Source organism: Oncorhynchus mykiss, chromosome 19 (genome assembly GCF_057628025.1).
Source record: "Oncorhynchus mykiss isolate SJ-2025 chromosome 19, ASM5762802v1, whole genome shotgun sequence".
NCBI lineage: Eukaryota > Metazoa > Chordata > Actinopteri > Salmoniformes > Salmonidae > Oncorhynchus > Oncorhynchus mykiss.
The window spans coordinates 49,486,023-49,506,245 of NC_143040.1; the positions used below are offsets into that span (position 1 = coordinate 49,486,023).

At 42.7% G+C, this 20,223-nt stretch overlaps 1 protein-coding gene across 12 annotated transcripts in view; it reads right to left on the reverse strand.

The window, feature by feature from the left end:
* Positions 1-274: 274 nt before the first annotated feature.
* Positions 275-20,223, reverse strand: part of LOC110497839 (solute carrier family 38 member 6) — a 35,731-nt gene continuing 15,782 nt past the window's right edge. For 3 of the 12 annotated variants that reach the window (XM_090211264.1, XM_090211265.1, XM_090211263.1), the window contains 5 exons: positions 16,568-16,634; positions 14,406-14,547; positions 5,185-5,410; positions 5,045-5,098; positions 275-686 (listed from right to left, as the gene is read on the reverse strand). In XM_090211264.1, coding sequence (XP_090067390.1) covers positions 591-686; positions 5,045-5,098; positions 5,185-5,280 — 246 coding nt within the window. In that variant the 5' untranslated portion in view covers positions 5,281-5,410; positions 14,406-14,547; positions 16,568-16,634 and the 3' untranslated portion in view covers positions 275-590. Of the gene's footprint in view, positions 687-1,122; positions 1,309-1,806; positions 4,200-5,044; positions 5,099-5,184; positions 5,411-14,405; positions 14,548-16,567; positions 16,635-20,223 lie in introns of those variants that run through there. The other 9 variants (XR_016488968.1, XR_016488969.1, XR_016488973.1 and 6 more) reach the window with 5 other exon arrangements.

The window sequence follows — 20,223 nt, forward strand, 5'->3', positions numbered from 1 at the left end:
GTGAGCCTAATTCCTCAGATTAGAAGCGGCAGTTCAGCGACCAGAGGTTCCAGAGGGTGCCGAGACAATCTAAACAGCATCATGATTGGAAACGTACTGGGCATTTGGCTTTCATTAGCTACAGACAGGACCCCCAGCCCTACACTGGAGAGTTTGTCCCAACGTCAATAATATGGCTGTCAGTCAAACACACACACGCACACAACATGCTCGAGTGATTATCATTCCACAGTAAAAGAGATCACAACAGTCCTCAAAAGACCAAAGTCAATTATACATATCACAATGTTTCCCTTTTATTTAACATTTTACAGTACAATAAATTGATCATATAATGAAATAGTTGATAAGCATTTTTATGACTTCTTCTATGGTGCGGTATAGAGGAAGGTATAGTATATTCACTCAATACATCAGAGCAACATTCAGTAACTGGGCAGTCTTCTGCTTTCAGAGTCTGGATGCAGTGATCTTGTGGTCCTACCACTGGCCTGTTTGGTGGTCATAGCGTCCTGGTTTGCTGCCAAATATGATTTATCTGGCAGCATTTTCCCTTTAGGCTCCATGGAGCAGGTACATGGCTTGTCTGGTCATGTGGTCCTGTTCAGGGGTTCTCTGCCCAGGTGACCACGATGACACAGACTGAGCAGTCCCACAAACAGGCTGAAGATCAGCAGAAACAGAGCCTGGGGGCACAAGGAAATTACATCATCGTAGTGATACAGTGCAGTCACAGGTTAGTCATGATCATTACATTGCATGACATCGCCAGCCAATATGAAAACATTGCCATTAAAAATGTAACATTTTCTTTCATTTTTTTGGGGTCCTTGCAATCTTGTCTTTTCCATGATTTATGAGGCTAAACAACTTCAGTATGAGGATGAATTTGGGAAGTGTGCATTTACCACGACAGACTCCAGAGACTTTGTACACACGGTACACCATGCTATACTTAACACCCAAAGCAAACTACAGATTAAATAACCTAAACATGAGAACATTAACCAACCATTCAAAACCCATTTAGCTAATAAGGTCCTAACATTACCAGTAGATGCTAATGGGACAATGAATACCCCCCAAAAGGAAACCCCATCAGTTAAACGACTTAACACCTACCCACAACCCCAAACACAGTCAGCAGCACAGCCAGCAGGATTGTCAGACACTCAGGCATTTTAGTTTTTAATTGAACATTTAATTTGACATGGAGTCAATGCTGAGACCATGGTCTCTTTTCCATCACCAACACATCACTCGGAAGGTTCACTTCGTAGCCTACCAACAGCTCTGTGTCCATGTGGCCTGTCAGAGAGATAAAGCAAAGTGAAGGACTGGTTCAATATAACATTTTAGGAGGAGGTAGAGACACCATGGATTTAATAGAGCTTGTAGTGTCAACCAGCTATCTCTCTCTCTGTGAGGTGTGTCACTGCCCATTTCATTTTGCATTTTTAAGCCAATTATACACATTTGTCCATGGGAGCCAAGATACATTTTTGCAGTTTTAAAACCAATTTCCTGCAATTAAATTGATTTTTCCATGGCATATACTGTGTTCTTTTGCTCAAACACAACAAAACCAATACTGCTTAAATCATTGTTTTGGGAATTTTCAATTCTCCGTCTAGCTCAGTCTCTGTCTGACTGTCTAGCTTTTATTTTGGTGATTGCTAGTTCTCAAAAATTACATTTAAAAATAATAGTACCATCATAATTTCAACATACTTTATATCTGGTTTTAGTCATTGAAGTTTTACACTGAAAGTGTTTTTCCATTCAAGAAAATGAATAATAAATATTTATATATATTTATTAATTTTTTTATTTCATTTTTTTTTTACACACACGGCCAGCCCAAGGATTACAATGGCAGAAAAATCACTGTTTAGAAGGATGTGTAAGGGCTGCGTCAGTCAGGCAGGCAGGCAGGGTACTGACTGGTCCAGCTCACAGTAGATGGGCACCACAGTAGTGTGGCAGAGGAAGGAGAAGGCCATGGTGGGGATGATGTAAGCACTCAAAACACACATCCATCATTCACTACACTGCCATCATTAACACCGTAGAAACGTATACGGTTACCCAGCGAAAGTAGGGGAGAGGGGGGCAGTGTGTGTGTGTGTCTAGTAGTAATAGTTGTAGGAGTAATAATAATAGTAGTAGTCATTACCAGCAAAACTGCAGTGTGTGATAATGTAAAGTTGAGGTGAGAAGTTCTCTGATTTAGTATTTGAGACATATCTATAAATACATGCACACTGCACACAAATAAACACACTTTTGCACTGCCTCCTCTGGCAGCAATATATAATGGTATCTGAATCGTATAACCATGTGTGCCATGTAATTCTGCACGCCCCCCCAAGACACACACAGATTAATAGTACAGGCACATTCACATGCGAGTGGCAGCTGCTGGTTGCACTCAGCTCTGGAGCATATGCTATTCCATACACTACACAATCCTGCACTCTTAATGATTGGGAAATGTCACCACTGACAGTGACTAAGAACTACAGACAGACGGTGCCTTTTACTAAAGCTCCAGAAGATCCAGAAAACTGCTTCTGCCACAGTAATAATTGTAGTGCACTATTAAATGCAATAAAGCGTATTACAGCTTACAAATATTATACAGTCTGTTTTACTGACTACATATCCAGGGTTGATGGAGACAAGTTGAGTCAATGCATCAGTGGAGGCTCCTCGGAAGAGGGAGAGGACCATCCTCATCAGTCAATTTCAGAAAATGTTAAATAGTGAAACATTGAAGTCATCCTTTTTTGATAACTATACCACATTTATTCACGTCACCAAATAATTTATTAAAACACTGTTTTGCAATGAAGGTCTACAGTAGCCTCAACAGCACTCTGTAGGGTAGCACCATCATGTAGCCGAGGTACAGCTAACTTCCGCAATCCTCTGGGTACACTGACTTCAACATAAAACCTAGGAGGCTCGTGGTTCTCACCCCCTTCCATAGAGTTACACAGTAATTATGACAACTTCCAGAGGACGTCCTCCAACCCATCAGAGCTCTTGCAGCATGAATTGACATGTTGTCCATCCAATCAAAGGATCAGAGAATAATTCAAGTACTGAAAGCATATGCTACAGCTAGCTAGCACTGCAGTGCATAAAATGTGTAGTTGACTCAGAGAAAGACAATAGTTGAACAGTTTTGAACAAATTCATTTCTTAAAAAATGGAGAAGCAAGAGACATAGATGCAGCTAGCTAGTTTAGCCTACTCTAATACCTGGCTCAAGAGGGATGCTATGTTAGCTAGCTGGCTATGGCTATCCAACACTGGAACTCTTCCAAGTCAAGGTAAGCTTTTGGTTTTATAACCACCAGCGCCCGCCGGTGTAACTGCTAAACTGCTTGCTGTACGCGGTCCTGTGTGATTGTAGCAGTTTAGTAACACATTAGTTCTAGTAGCTATGTTAATTATGATGTTAGCTAATATGGTGACGACGATGTAGGCTGTGTGTAGCTGTTAGCGGTTATGATATTAAGGTTTGGCTTGGAAGATTTTTTTCACCTGTTAACAGACAGCTGATGTGTTGTGCACTGAAGTTCACAAGCGAAGGGAAAAGGTGAGAGGAGACTGCATAGATCCAATAAGGAATTATACAACAATCAAAGGGATCATTGCTGTTTGTATGTGGCTGCCATGAAAGTGAACTGTGTTTGCATGTGATCAAGGGCTTATGTTTCTTAAACGGAAGCAAACAGAACAAAACAGGGATAAACATACTTGAATTTGTCCAATAGAAATTTGTTTGCAACTGCAGGACTAATGATTACACCTTAGATCAGCTAGATGCAGACGAGTGTGCAAGGCGGTATTGAATGCGTCAATGTCTGTCACCTTGATTACTCAAATTTCTCTCGACCTGTGCACTTATGTTGTAAAGTTTCATTCATAAGCTAGGTTGTAGCAACCTCATGATGGGTATAGGGAACATTTGAGTAGCATGTAGTAGCCGAAACATATTGATGTTACATTCAGCGGAGTGAATGGAATATGAATGACAGTCATCCAATGTGCTGTAATAGAAATAAGGCCATGGGCATAATGTTTGTTTTCTTCTATCGTCCTCACTCATCATAAAATGGCACCGATGCATACATACCTTACTGGGTGAGAGTTTGGGCGTACATTCCAATTCCGAAGGAATTCGATATCTGGAAATGTTTTATTAAATGAATAAATGCAGCAATGTTAATTTCACTCTTGTTCATTTCTAATGTTTCCAAAATGAGAGGAGTTAAAAAAGGGTGGTTGGAAATACGAGTGTCTTTGGGGTAGATTGAATTCCATAGTCTTGACCACGGAGGAAACTAAACAACAGCCATTTAAACGGACCCACAGCCATGACTGTATACAAGGAAGCAATAGTGCTGCTGTTATATCCAACAAGGTCAAAGTTCACTTCCTGGCACTGGCAGGGTCGTAAGTACTTCCTCCCCTTCAGGACTGGCACCAGTCACAGTGCAGCATTCTCTGGTATTCGTCAATACATAACTGGCTTAGTCAGCCACCAAAGCCTCCCATTCAGAAAAACAATCTCCAGGATTCCTGCCTAATCCTACAACCAGGACTTGAGGGTAGGTGTTACCAGGGTGGGAAATTAACATTTTGGTCCACCAGTCACTGTGGCAGTTAGATACAAAAAAATCTATGAAAGGGAAAACCTAGTCAGTTGCAGAACTGAATGCATTGAACTGAAATGTGTCTTCCCCATTTAACCCAATCCCTCTGAATCAGAGAGGTGCAGGGGGCTTCCTTAAATCGACGTCCACGTCACCGGTGCCCTGGGAACAGTTTTTGTTGGGGGTTAACTGCCTTGCTCAGAAGCAGATTTTTCCATATTTTGCCGGCTCGGGTATTCAAACCATCGACCTTTCGGTTACAGGCCCAACGCTGTTAACCGCTAGGCTACCTGCCACATGAAGTGAAGCTCACAGCCTACAGGTCACGTTCAGTATTTGGTGTGTGTGATTAGGGCCGTTTGTAATGTGGTTGTTACCTGGTCACATTGCTTGGTACGGGGCAGGGGATGTACCCATTTCTTGACCACAACCTGTGAGAGAAGCAACAGATCAGGTGGATTATGGTGGAAGAGAAACTAGTCAACCTTTAGAGGCATAAGATTTGTACTGAACTCACCACAACTAAGAAGATGAGCATGAAGAGGAGGCTGCTGGTGTAGCCTGGAATCCTGGAGGGTGGAAGGACAAAGATGGTGATACACATGTCTATCATATAGATTTAAGGACAAGTGTGCCAGATGAGACCAAACTGTGCCACTCTCCAATCTTGGGTCAGTAGAGCCAGAGGAACCTCACAAGTCATCAGAATCAGTAACATCCTGCCATCTTCATACCAGGCCACCCTACAGAGAGACAAACAGAGGATAAAGGGAAAGAGAATATTTACTATTTTTATGGATGAAAGTTGATACCTTTAGAAATGTCCCCCCTCCACAAGTCTTATGATGAAGACAATGAGGAGTCTCCCTCTCTCCCTGGACCTCTCTTCTCTGCCTGGAAATGAGTCTCCATTTCGTGCTCAAATACAGCCTCATAATATGGTATAAATTAAGGGCATTAGCTCTCGCAAACCATAACAATTATTTAATTCACATGCAAACGTTCTGTCGCTCTGTCAGATGGGGCAAGATTTCACTCATTGGCTTTTTTCTGAGGGCGAATAATATTTTCCTTTGCTGAGGCAGCCTTGGCAGTTTATTCAGGAGGGAGGAGTTGGAGAGGGGGGGACGAAAGGGTGAAACATGTGGAAGGCATGCTGGCTCACTGGGATCAGGGTCGGTCGGGGTGAGGGGTGGCGGAAAGGAAGCGCTGGCTGCTGTGTTGGGAGGGGAGGAAGGGGACGCAGTGTGGGGTCATGGGGGACTGGCTCCAGGGCTGTTTATGGGGCTCACAGTATCAGCAGCACCTGCTCTGACCATATCAACACCAAATGACTCTTGCTTGGCAGTTTAACAGCTCCTGGGTTACCATAGTGGCCCAAAGTCTCGTCTCTCTGTCTGCACTGGGTGGACAGTCCTTAACTGGATGTCATGTAGACAACCACTTTGATCCCATCTCTCATCCTAGCGCCTGCCTCAACTTAAACCTCACCCTTCACTTAACCTAGGACAATCAGGCCAAACACAGCCTGTATTATTGTGGGGACGATAGCCACCACAATATATTGGCATTGAGCTTCAATCAATGTTAAATTAAAATCTCCCTACCATTTCTAAGCCAATATTGGAGGTATGCAACACACTCTCTGCCTCTCATCATGAGCTGTGCGTCTGTTAACGAGAACCACATACAGGATTTTTAATAGGATCATTAACATGAGGAAAAATATATATTTTGTTGCGCAGAACTAGCTCAAGATCTAGGCGACGGACAACAACAAGACTATAGCGCCCATAGTGACCATTAGATTTGCCACCTTCGGACTGAATACGTTTGTAGGGTAAACAGTTCTGATTAAATTCATAAAATGTAACGCTCTCAAGAACCAACGATGTGCTGCTTTCTTTTTGTAGCATTTGAGCTAACCAATGAATGTGGTTTTGTTTTGATTAGCTAGATAGCTAACATACATTTGCATGCTAGCTAGCTAATGTAAAGTTATACCAGCCATATGAGAGAACGTTGGCTAGGTAGCTAAACAACAAGCGAGGAAAGCTAGCTATATTTTGCAAAGTAAGGTTTTTCCATATAAGACTGAAGTCATCATGGGTCAATTGCTGACCTAGACACTTGCATGTAAGCAGAGCACAAACAAATAAGCTAACGTCCTTGGCTGCCGTGATAGCCAGTTAACGTAGGACTAACGTTAGCTAACACGTATGACCAGTTCATGCACCACAATATACAGTATCATACTTTCTTAGACAAAACATAGCTAGCTAGCCAGCCAACGTTAGTTATGTTAAATTTAAAACCACCAAACTTTCGGAAACTGCCATGCTGCTAACATTATTTTGCATTGCTAGGTACAATAGATGCGATGCTTACTACCGGACTAGCTAGTTAGGTAGCCAATGTTACCCCAACAAGACTGTACCACAACTCAAATGTTAATATATCATAGCTACATTCTTCCACAAAACATAGCTAGCTAGCTAAATAACTTCAAAGTAGAGCACAACCGATATGGGATTTTTTGGAGCCGATACTGATTTTAGGGAGGCCTGTATGACCTCCTTACAACGCCTGGGCATGCTCCTGATGAGGTGACGGATGGTCTCCTGATGGATCTCCTCCCAGACCTGGACTAAAGCATCCGCCAACTCCTGGACAGTCTGTGGATGGAGCGAGACATGATGTCCCAGATGTGCTCAATTGGATTCAGGTCTGGGGAATGGGCGGGCCAGTCCTTAGCATCAATGCCTTCCTCTTGCAGGAACTGCTGACACACTCCAGCCACATGAGGTCTAGCATTGTCTTGCATTAGGAGGAACCCAGGGCCAACCGCACCAGCATATGGTCTCACAAGGGGTCCGAGGATCTCATCTCGGTACCGAATGGCAGTCAGGCTACCTCTGGCGAGCACATGGAGGGCTGTGTGGCCCCCCAAAGAAATGCCACCCCACACCATGACTGACCCACCGCCAAACCGGTCATGCTGGAGGATGTTGCAGGCAGCAGAACGTTCTCCACGGCGTCTCCAGACTCTGTCACGTCTGTCACGTGCTCAGTGTGAACCTGCTTTCATCTGTGAAGAGCAGTGGCGAATTTGCCAATCTTGGCGTTCTCTGGCAAAAGCCAAACGTCCTGCACGGTGTTGGGCTGTAAGCACAACCCCCACCTGTGGACATCGGGCCCTCATGCCACCCTCATGGAGTCGGTTTCTGACCGTTTGAGCAGACACATGCACATTTGCGGCCTGCTGGAGGTAATTTTGCAGGGCTCTGGCAGTGCTCCTCCTGCTCCTCCTTGCACAAAGGCGGAGGTAGCGGTCCTGCTGCTGGGTTGTTGCCCTCCTACGGCCTGCTCCACATCTCCTGATGTACTGGCCTGTCTCCTGGTAGCGCCTCCATGCTCTGGACACTACGCTGACAGACACAGCAAACCTTCTTGCCACAGCTCGCATTGATGTGCCATTCTGGATGAGCTGCACTACCTGAGCCACTTGTGTGGGTTGTAGACTCCGTCTCATGCTACCACTAGAGTGAAAGCACCGCCATCATTCAAAAGTGACTTGGCGTTACATTGTGTTGTTTAAGTGTTCCCTTTATTTTTTTTGAGCAGTGTATAATAGTCGCACAAATTGTGTGCCAAAGGACTAACAGATACTCTAAATGATGATTTCTTAACTTAATATTAAGATTTTATTTGTGGTTTACAACACCAACTATCTCCTCTACAAATTCGAAAGTAAATACAAAACACTTGTTCAGTTTACCTTCTTAGACAAATATTTAATAAGTTGTACCTATCTATGACAGTTGATAACAATGCAGAAGTGTTTGTTCTGAAGCAACACAAGCACACTAATAAACAAGGCCTGAATTAAACGGTCTCAAAATAGCACTGTTTAGAAGTTCAAACTGTGCAGTGAAATGCAGTCATTTGTAATGTCATTGTACTGAGTAGATTCACTACAGTGCTTTACAAGAGTCAAGTCATGTAAATAAACACTATGGCAACCGTGGAATGATGGCTTAGGACAAGCACACGCTAGCTGTTCATTACGTGGTGGAAAAAAATCTCACTGAAACCATAATGTAAATTACACTCATTCGATACAAAATGTATTGGCTATATATTTCAACTTCTGCAGGACAAGGCTTGCCAAACTGGTTTTAGTCACACATTCTAATTAACACCGAACAAAAATATAAAAACGCAACATTGAAAGTGTTCCATGAGCTGAAACAAAAGATCCCAGAAATGTTCCATACACAGAAAAATATTATTTCTCTCACGTTGAGCACAAATGTGTTTAAATCCCTGTTAGGGAGCATTTCTCATTTGCCAAAATAATCCTTCCACTCAACAGGTGTGGAATATCAAGAAGATGATTAAACAGCATGATCATTACACAGGTATTGTGCTGGGGACAATACAAGGCCACTCTAAAATGTGCAGTTTTGTCACACAACATAATGTCTCAAGTTGAGGGAGCATGCAATTGGCATGATGACTGCAGGAATGTCCATCAGAGCTGTTGCCAGAGAATTCAATGTTAATTTCTCTACCATAAAATTGCCCCCAACATTGTTTTAGGGAATTTGGGAGTGCGTCCAATCGGCCTCACAACCGCAGACCACGTGTAACCACGTCAGCCCAGGTCCTCCACATCCGGCTTCTTCACTTGCAGAATCATCTGAGGTCAGACACCTGGACAGCTGATGAAACTGTGGGTTTGCACAACCAAATCATTTCTGCACAAACTGTCAGAAACCGTCTCAGGGAAGCTAATCTGCATGCTCGTCTTCCTGAACAGAGCCTTGACCGGACTGCAGTTCAGTGTCGTAACAGACTTCAGTGGGAAAATGCTCACCTTCAATGGCACGCTGGAGAAGCGTGCTCTTCACGGATGAATCCCGGTTTCAACTGTACCAGCATGTCGTCATGTAGGCAAGTGGTTTGCTGATGTCAACGTTGTAAACAGAGTGCCCCATGGAGGCATTGATTATAGTCTGGGCAGGCATAAATTACGGACAACGAACACAATTGCGATTTGAATGCACAGAGATACCGTGACGAGATCGAGGCCCATTGTCGTGCAATTCATCAGCATCCATCACCTCAGCATGATAATGCACGGCCCCATGTTGCAAGGATCTGTACACTATTCCTGGAAGCTCTTCCAAGGCCTGCATACTCACCAGACATGTCACCCATTGAGCAAGTTTGGGATGCTCTGGATCGACGTGCACCAGTGTTCCAGTTCCCGCCAAAATCCACCAACTTCGCACAGCCATTGAAGAGTGGGACAACATTCCCCAGGCCACAATCAACAGCCTGATCAACTCTATGCGAAATAGACGTGTTGTGCTGCATGAAGGGAATTGTAGTCACACCAAATACTGACTGGTTTTCTGATCCACGCTCCAAGTTTTTTTGTTGTTGAGGCATCTGTGACTAACAGATGTATATATTTATTCCCAGTCATGTGAAATCCATCAATTATGGTATAATTGACTGATTTCCTTATGAACTGTAACTCATTAAAATTGTTGCATGACACGTTTATATTCTTGTTCAGTGTAGCCATCTAGCTAGCTAACTATCGTATCTCATCCATCATGAATGCAAACACATGGGCAGAAGACCTCCACCAACTGTCTTGCTTTTTGTAGCTTGCATATTTCAGAAAACTAACTAAGCCCACTAACATAATAGGCCCAGACAGTGACAGTGTTATTTTTGTATAAAGGATGAGTCAGTTTTCACTTTGGCGCCAGTCCAATGTTCGCACATTAGTACAGACTGCTAGCCAGCTAACATTAACGAAAGTGAACATTTGATGAGGACAGGGCTGCTTGCTGGTAAACGTGTAAATTTGATTAAATACGTTGTTGCTGGCTGTGGCAAGCTACTCACCGTCAAACCACCATGTCTATTCTCTCTCACGTCGTGATTTATGAATGATGTTCATAAGAGAATGATGAATGATGTTCAATGAGAAGTTTGAAAAATGCCCTCTTCAGCCAGCCGTTGAAAATGTAAAAAAAAAAAAAAAAAATATGTGTTTTAGTTGATACTATGTATATAATATCAGTGCTTTATCTGTGGAATAAAGAACGATGCAAATGTTTCTGTGAAAGGATAATATCACCAATAATATTGGCAAATCGATTTATCGTCTGGCTCTAGTTCGAAGCAGGATCAAAGCTAACGCCAAACTTTGGGAAACTGCCACACTTCTAGCTAGCTACATTGGGCATTGCAAAACTGACAAGGTAGCCAGATTTCAGACAGGACAAACACTGCAGTTAGCTAGGCTACAAACTACAACCAAGAAAATGCATTGCTTTGTTAGGAAACAGTAAGTTAGTTATGAAGCGCATATAATCTAAGGTTGAACCTCATGTAAACAGAGCCTAAGTTCAGTGCAAATACATGCTAGCATCAGACAATTTAGCAGACTCAACTGACAGCATCTCTGTTTCAAACATGTAGAATACATCCCAGCTCCTGCATATGCTCTATCTGCCTTCTTGTCATTATTACTATCCACATTTGTGCTGACTGATTAACAGTGTCAAGTCACTTTTTGCACCGGCTGAAAGTGTATTGCATTCCCGGGCGTGAGCCAGGTGCCCCGCTCTGTCCGACAGCGAATTCGTCTCAAAACAACAACAAAAAGTTATGTAATTAAGCATGTGTGGTAATGAGTAGGATTCCCTGTTTTGACATGGAAAAAGTGATTGCTTTTGATAAAAACGCATTATGTGCCTTCCCTCCCCGCTTTCGACCGATAACGTGGTGGGCCTTAGCCCGGTGTACCCTGGGCCAGATTAATCGAACCACCTCCCTGCTTGCTTAAATTGTGCGTCATGCTGTGTGAATGAATGTACATTCAGTTGTACATTTTATATTAAGTGAGAACTCCCGTTTGTTTACAGGTAATGTAGTACTAGGCCTTTCTTCAGTAAACGCATGACTTTCAACCTTCGTCTCTCCCGAGCCCGTACGGGAGTTGTAGCGATGAGACAAGATAGTAGCTACTAAAAAAAAACAAAGCATTTGCTTAAGCTGTTTTCTAGGTGACATTTATTTGGATATATCCATAAAAATTAGCTAATGAGGCTATATCATAGAAAATGTGCTGTCTCGTCAGGACACAGTTGTTCAGAGAAGCTAGCCAACAACACAGCTTACACAACCACTTAAAAGTGAAGCTGGAAAGACTGCAAACTATCTGCACTTTGTTTCATTTGACCTTTTTTCAAATTACGTTTCTTTGAATATACCAATAAAATTAGGCCAGCTGATTCATGATTTCGACTGGCTGAGAAACGCTGCCTGCATGACTGTCTCATCCCGCCCGACTCGTTCATTATTATGGGACTGCTGGAGATCGAATTTGAATATTGAAACAATGTTGCAAATGTCGGAGAGACAGACCGCATGGTTTATACATATCTCCGATGTTGAAAACTAAATGTTAGTCTAAAAGAAATGTGAGAATGTTTAGATTATTTTTAAGTGGAGATCAAGTTTATAAATTGCCTGGCTGTGTTGATGAGACAGTGGACTGTGCAGTCAGATGGAACAGTAAATAGGCATTTTAGCATATACAGTGGGGCAAACAAGTATTTAGTCAGCCACCAATTGTGCAAGTTCTCCCACTTAAAAAGATGAGAGGCCTGTAATTTTCATCATAGGTATACTTCAACTATGACAGAAAATTAGAAGGAAAAAAAAATCCAGAAAATCACATTATAGGATTTTTAATGAATTTATTTGCAAATTATGGTGGAAAATAAGTATTTGGTCACCTACAAACAAGCAAGATTTCTGGCTCTCACAGACCTGTAACTTCTTCTTTAAGAGGCTCCTCTGTCCTCCACTCGTTACCTGTATTAATGGCACCCGTTTGAACTTGTTATCAGTATAAAAGACACCTGTCCACAACCTCAAACAGTCACACTCCAAACTCCACTATGGCCAAGACCAAAGAGCTGTCAAAGGACACCAGAAACAAAATTGTAGACCTGCACATGGCTGGGAAGACTGAATCTGCAATAGGTAAGCAGCTTGGTTTCAACTCCCTCCAAATCTTTTTAAGTGGGAGAACTTGCACAATTGGTGGTTGACTAAATACTTTTTTGCCCCACTGTTTTTAGCCAATGGTAACTTGTGAAATAGACACCGGCGGGAATGCGGTTTTAACCAATCAGTGTTAGACCCATCTGTTGTATAATGTTGCATAATCACCTTCCAGTGTAATAACCATGGAAATTAAAAACAAAAAAAACTAAGTGAGAAGTAGGTATTGGTCTGAAGCCGAAAAAGGAAATTCATGAGCACCACAATGCCTATTCCACCCATGCTCTCCCAAGGTTTTCCTGTTTGAGAAGGTTTGAACCCTAAGCAATCTGCCTTAACATAGTTTGAAATACAATACCAACATAGCTATGGGGCGGCAGGTAGCCTGGCGGGTAGGAATGCTGGGCTAGTAACCAAAATGTTGCTGGATCGAATCCCTGAGCTGATCAAGTAAAAATCTGGCATTTAAAAAAAAAAAAAAAAAGGCATTTAACCCACTGTTCCCCGGGCACCGATGATGTAGATTAAGGCTCTGATTCAGAGGAGTTGGGTTAAATGTGGAAGACATTTCAGTTGAATGCAGTCAGTTGTACAACTGACTAGGTATCCCCCTTTCCCTAGTAGGTCAAAGCTGTATGCTGGAAAACCATGTGAATTTACTTTCTTTTTCAGCTTCAGACCAATGCCTACTTCTCACTTAAAACATAGCTTTCTGTTTTTATATACTTCTGTTCAGTTCAGAGCCAAACCTTTTCGCTGGTTCTACCCACACTACTGCTGACTGACAAAGGGATAACAAATTGCCACTGGCCATCTCAAGGATATGGATCCACCCTGGTTAGAATACTCAATGGAGAGGGAAAAGGATACTTGAAATACCCATGAAATGTGCCACATTTCATGGTATAACAAGCTGCAGGACGGGACTCCAAGTGTTGGGGATTAGAATAAATCTGGTCAATGCAGCGCAAATACATCCCAGCTGTCCATGACCCTGCCTGGCTCTCGGGGTTCTACATGTGCTCCTAAATTGAAAAAAGTAGGAGCACGGAGATTTAGGAGCAAAATTAAACATATGAGGTATTAAATGCCCACACCAGTAGAAATCCACTTCTTTGAGCAGAAAGACCAGAAAGACCAGAGCTTACCCATGTTGCACAACGAGTTAAGTCAAATCATCGTTTTAGTCAAAGTATTATATACAGTATTTTGGATTGAAGTGACAAATCCGAACTGTGAATGCGGTGTCTTTTCCTATGATAGGACATACAAATTATTTTCAGCCTAGGTTTTGTTTCAGGGCTGGGTTTTATTTGAATGTTACCACCCACCAGCATTGCAGCTGTTTCTGATTAATTAACAATGGCAAGTTATTCCTCATTGTAACAGATGAGTTGTGTCCACTTGGCTGCCTGAGCCCCCCCCCCCCCACTCCCCAATCTACACACAATACCCCATAATGACAAAGGAAAACAGTTTTAGAAATGTTTGCTAATATATAAAATAAAATAAATTTAAAAAAATGAAATATTTAAATTTACATAAGTATTCAAACCCTTTACTCAGTACTTTGTTGAAGCACCTTTGGCAGCAATTACACAATTTATTATTCTTGGGTATGACACTACAAGCTTGGCATACCTGTATTTGGAGAGTTTCTCCCATTCTTCTCTGCAGATCCTCTCAAGCTCTGCCAGGTTTGATTGGGAGCAAAGTACAGAGAGATCCTTGATGAAAACCTGCTCCAGAGCACTCAGAACCTCAGAATGGGGCGAAGGTTCACCTTCAAAACAGGAAAACTCAGGAGTTTGTCTAACTATATCTATGGCGGATTTGCGGCTACAATTCATGGAAGATGCCAAAACCTTTGATATAACAATAGAAGTACAAGATAGGCATGTGGTTTCCATCTTTGGCAAAGTTTTCCCTAAATCAATGCGTATGACAAATCTAGCTCCAGAACCAGCTGGTTAATTTTCTGAATATGGCGCAGTGAAAAAAAATACAACAAACACCAATAACAGATAACATTAGCTAGCTAGATAAGATTAGCATGGTAGCTAGCTACACTGACAGCTGTCAGTGCCCTATTTGTTGATGTTAACCAACTCCATGTGGAAATTTCCATACCAAATTCGTGAAAAAATAAGTAATGTTAGCTTTCGTCATTCTTCGGAGGTGGAACATTTTGTGTGTGTATTTTCTCTCCAGGACAGGAAATTATGCCGAAATAGTGGCGGCAACTGCCTCTGGTGGGGGTCCTTTAATGATAAAAATTGCCAGCAATCACAAAATACAGGGTTAAGGAGCACCAGAAAATTGATTAAGATGTAGCCTTCATTGAGCCTATATGAATCCTAGCTACTTTTGAAGCTTATCTCCTGAAGAAGCTCTCAATTTTTCTGTGCCACCAAATGTTTGCACACTACTGGTAGAATTACCACAAAGAATATGATAACGTTCATCTGTGGTTAGCAGGTAATTAGCTAGCTAGCTAATGCTGTAACATTACTGAACAAGGTTAATGGCCCGCAACATGGTTTATGAATGTAAAATGCGTTTCCGCCGGTAATATGGGTCATAACATTTGAACAGTTTGAGCTAGAAACCTGCCATTTTTCCTGTAGTAATGATGCAGGCATGGCGGTCCCTAATATATGCTCAGTGTATTCTCTATGGCACCCAGAGGCAGCGGTACAGCAAAGTAACCATTACAACAATTATTATCGAGGTGTTTGTTTTCTTGTAGGGGCACTGGGGCTCTCAAATTAAAATTCCAGGCAGCACAGCAAAATATTTAGGAGACTACTGTAAAATGGTAGCACTGTAGAAACCTGGCTGTGTCAGTAGGCTTTAACAAGGACCCATTGACTTATTGTAGGCAGTACATAAATCACTAGACATAATCCAAAGGCTCCAAAATAGACCACAACTCTTTTACTCTAGGATAAAGATAAATGAGGCTGCAAAGGGAAAATGCTTTTTAATATAAATCAAATGTATTATTTAGCGTTTAATGTGCTTCAATAAGAGTGTGTTAACATCCCAAAGCCACTCATTATCAGCACTGTTTTGTTTCCCTCAGCGTGGGCCATAATTAGAATGGCAGAACTGATATCCCGTTGTATCGCTCTGATTCCGGGGAACATGTGCGAGAGATTTGGGGCGAGGGAGAGCCTCTAATACAAAGCAGCTGTAAGGGGAAGAGTCAGATGTTGACGGATTGGGCCAGCCACAGCTCTCTGCTCAGCTCAGTGTGGCTGATAATAAAATGATAGAAGTAAAAAGTTTGGCCTTGGACTTCTCTGTGGGCTGTTTTCAGGGCGTAGGGAGAGTGGAAGGTACATTTACACAGGCAGCTAGGCCCAAATGAAGGACAGGACACTGGGTGCTGATGGGGTCTGATGAATGGTTCTCTCTCAGTCAGAGGTACATTTCCTCCACTGCTGCTCCACGTTATACAACACCACACAGGCTTTTCTCCAAGCCCTGCTAAACAGTGTAGCCGTGTATTTTGGTTTGGTGACATGTTTCCTCCACATTCTTCATGTGATCTTAGCGGAATCTCTGATGCCTGGCTAGGTATGGGTAGTTGATTCCAGGTTTTGTAGCCTTGTGGTTAGTATTCTCTTGATCTTATGTCTGTTGTTTGATCCAAATCTGCTCTAATGGCATTTTACCTGTCAGTCAGGTCATATGATTAATGCACCATAGGGAAAGAATGGCACGATTACTAGGATTTTATGTTTGTTTGAATAAAGGTCTACTTATTTGAATTGATAATGCTGGAAGCTTATGCGTACCGGCTTAGGAAGCTGGCGATGGCTGCAGGAAGCTCGGTTTTCAAGATGAACATGTATGACGACATGGCTGGGGAGGAATATCAACAGAGACGGTCATTAAAAAGAGTGAGTTATTGGAGTGCAAACACATTATTCACACACAAAAGCAAATACAGTCAAATATGCTGTTCCAACCACAGGTCAGACAGACACAGGTTTAGAATATTAGTCCTCGTCTCTAGCAAGCTGACAGAGGTGGGGCAGCAGACTCTGGGGATCCCCCCAGCTAAGCCTGCTGTGCTGAGTTAGACACTATGCAGATGTTCCCACTACAGAAGCCCCCGTCAGGGCGGCCAGAATGGAAAGGGAAGGAATGCTAACCATAATGATCCCTGACGCTAATCCAGGTGTTTCGCCCCCTCACTCCCCCCAAACTCTTCTGACAGCCAATCAGAGGCCGGACTTTAGGTCACTTCCTGTGGGTCAGACTGCCACCCCGAATATGACAGAGCAGGAGAGAGAGGGGCAAAGGGACAGATGGAGCAAATGAAGTGAGGGGAGAAGTGTTTGGAACAGGGTAAGTGAGAGAGAGAGTTAGTCAGTGGCTATGGTAAAGGGAAACAGTGTTAGGGATTAGGTTGGGGAAAGAGGGAGGGCCTGGGCTAGCTGCCTGGGACCAGAACCAGACTGTCCTGGGGCTGGTCTTCCCGTCTCCTTTAAACTAACCTAGACCCTAATCCCGACTGATCCACTAATTGTTTTCATTAGAAAATTCTTCCAATAACACTACTTCCCACACAGACTGACACACCCACTAGGCCCCTATCATGGACTCACACAGATACACATGAAGTTGAAAGATGAAAGACTGTGCCTTTAACAGTGTCGTTTTTCTCACAGGATGTGTGAGGGAACCCCAGCATCACATGCCAACAAGTTGTTCAATGTCATTTCAGCAAGCTATGACACCTAGCATCTCAGATTGTTCTGAAATTGCTTCTGTAGTTAGAAACAGATAAGCATTCCTGAAACATTATTTTTTTAATATAATTTCATTTGAGAAATTAAAATAATTGATTGCACCCAAATTGCCCATTTTAATTAATAGGATTCATATAATATTCAATAAATATAGTACCCAACATCTGATTTGGATCAAACCTAACAATGATTAAGATGTAAAAAAAATGATACTGTATTCTGTTTGGGTAGGCTTGGTGTGGGATTTGGGTGGTCCATGAGTGACTTTTGACCATTTATTTGGATTTCTTACATTTCATTCTTTACTTTTTACCCCTTTTTCATGGTATCCAATTGGTAGTTACAGTCTTGTCTCATCGCTGCAACTCCCGTACGGACTCCGGAGGCGCGAAGGTCGAGAGCCGTGCATCCTCCGAAATACAACCCAGCCAAGCCACAACTGCTTCTTGACACAACGCCCGCTTAACCCGGAAGCCAGCCACACAAACCCTTTTGGAGGAAACACCGAACACATGGCGACCGTGTCAGCGTGCATTGCACCCAGCCCGCCACAGGAGTCGCTAGAGCACGATGGGACAAGAACATCCCTGCCAAACCCTCCCTTAACCCGGACCACGCTGGGCCAATTGTGCGCCGCCCCATGGGTCTTTCGACAATGTTAGACAATACTCCAAGCCGCAGTTTCATATTTTTGTCAGTTAAGTCAGCAAGTCAGTTAAGAACAAATTCTTATTTACAATGACGGTCTACTCGGGAGCCCTACTACTTACTTGGTCAAACATAAATAACTTATTTGTGTGCGATCAATTAGCTTAATTTCTCACTGATCAAATTATATTTCAACAAAAGAATGGTTTTTGTCCTCTTCCCTGTGCTCTTTTGAGGTGGAACGACTCCAGCTGTTGTCTCTGCCCTGGGCCTGGATTAACTGCAGTTACAGTTTTGGCCCGCTTTATTTAGAGCAGTTACTATGGGGGTGCCAGTAATCTCCCTTCCTGAGACATAATTGCCCAGTGGTATAATCTCCCTTCCTGAGACATAATTGCCCAGTGGTATAGCTACAGTGTGATATTCCTGGCTCACACATTCTCTCAGAGCTCACAGACATTATGATAAATACAGAACATGACAACACTTAGCCTGGAGTTTAATCTGAAGTTTGTCATGTGGAACACAAAGACCATATTGACAAAGCGTCTCAGAAAAGGTCTTAGGAATCCTGTTAAAACCTGTTTTAAGACTAAAAAAAAAAAGCTCCCAACGCAGAGTAGGTTTTTGGATGCTCAGACAAACTGAGCCAGCAATAAATTCAATTCATAAAAGTTTCTTCGCTGGTAATCACGACAGACGGTTTGAGGTACTGCAATGGAAAGATGGTCATGAAGCTCATTGACATTGTTGCAAATGATGGGTATAACCAATCAAGATGACGCATCGCCAGCTGTGAACTCAATAGCACGCTTCAGACAATGGTGAATGTGTCTACATTAAATGTTGCAATGGTAAAACTTTTTTGGCCTGACAGGATCACTTTGCCTACTCTTAAATTCTTGCCTAATACAGCGACAATTTTGTTGCTACTTTGGCTCTGTAATCCAGCATTTTGGATTTGAAATGATACAAGGGGGTATTTTCATCCATATCGGGTGAACCGTTTAGAAACTACTGCACTTTTTGTACATAGTCCCCCCATTTTAGGGAACCAAAATTATGGAGGGCTGTTATTGGAACAAATTCACTTAAGTGTATTAAAGTAGTCAACAGTTAAGTATTTGGTTCCATATTCCTAGCACACAATGACTGCATCAAACGTGTGACTCTACAAACCTGTTGGATGCATTTGCTGTTTGTTTTGGTTGTTTCAGGTTATTTTGCACCCAATATAAATAAATGGTAAATAATGTAGTGTCATTTTGGAGTCACTTTTATTGTAAATAAGAATATAATGTTTCTAAAGTTAATGTGGATGCTACCATGATTAAGGATAATCCTAAATTAATCGTGAATGATGTTGAGTGAGAAAGTTGGAGGCAAAATGCTAACCTCCCCTGTTATTGTAATGGTGAGAGTTTAGAATGTATTAGGAGGTATATACACTGCTCAAAAATATAAAGGGAACACTTAAACAACACAATGTAACTCCAAGTCAATCACACTTCTGTGAAATCAAACTGTCCACTTAGGAAGCAACACTGATTGACAATAAATTTCACATGCTGTTGTGCAAATGGAATAGACAACAGGTGGAAATTATAGGCAATTAGCAAGACACCCCCAATAAAGGAGTGGTTCTGCAGGTGGGGACCACAGACCACTTCTCAGTTCCTATGCTTCCTGGCTACCAGGAGACAGGCCAGTACATCAGGAGACGTGGGGGAGGGCGTAGGAGGGCAACAACCCAGCAGCAGGACCGCTACCTCCGCCTTTGTGCAAGGAGGAGCAGGGGGAGCACTGCCAGAGCCCTGCAAAATGACCTCCAGCAGGCCACAAATGTGCATGTGTCTGCTCAAACGGTCAGAAACAGACTCCATGAGGGCCCGACATCCACAGGTGGGGATTGTGCTTACAGCCCAACACCATGCAGGACGTTTGGCATTTGCCAGAGAACACCAAGATTGGCAAATTCGCCACTGGCGCCCTGTGCTCTTCACAGATGAAAGCAGGTTCACACTGAGCACATGTGACAGACGTGACGG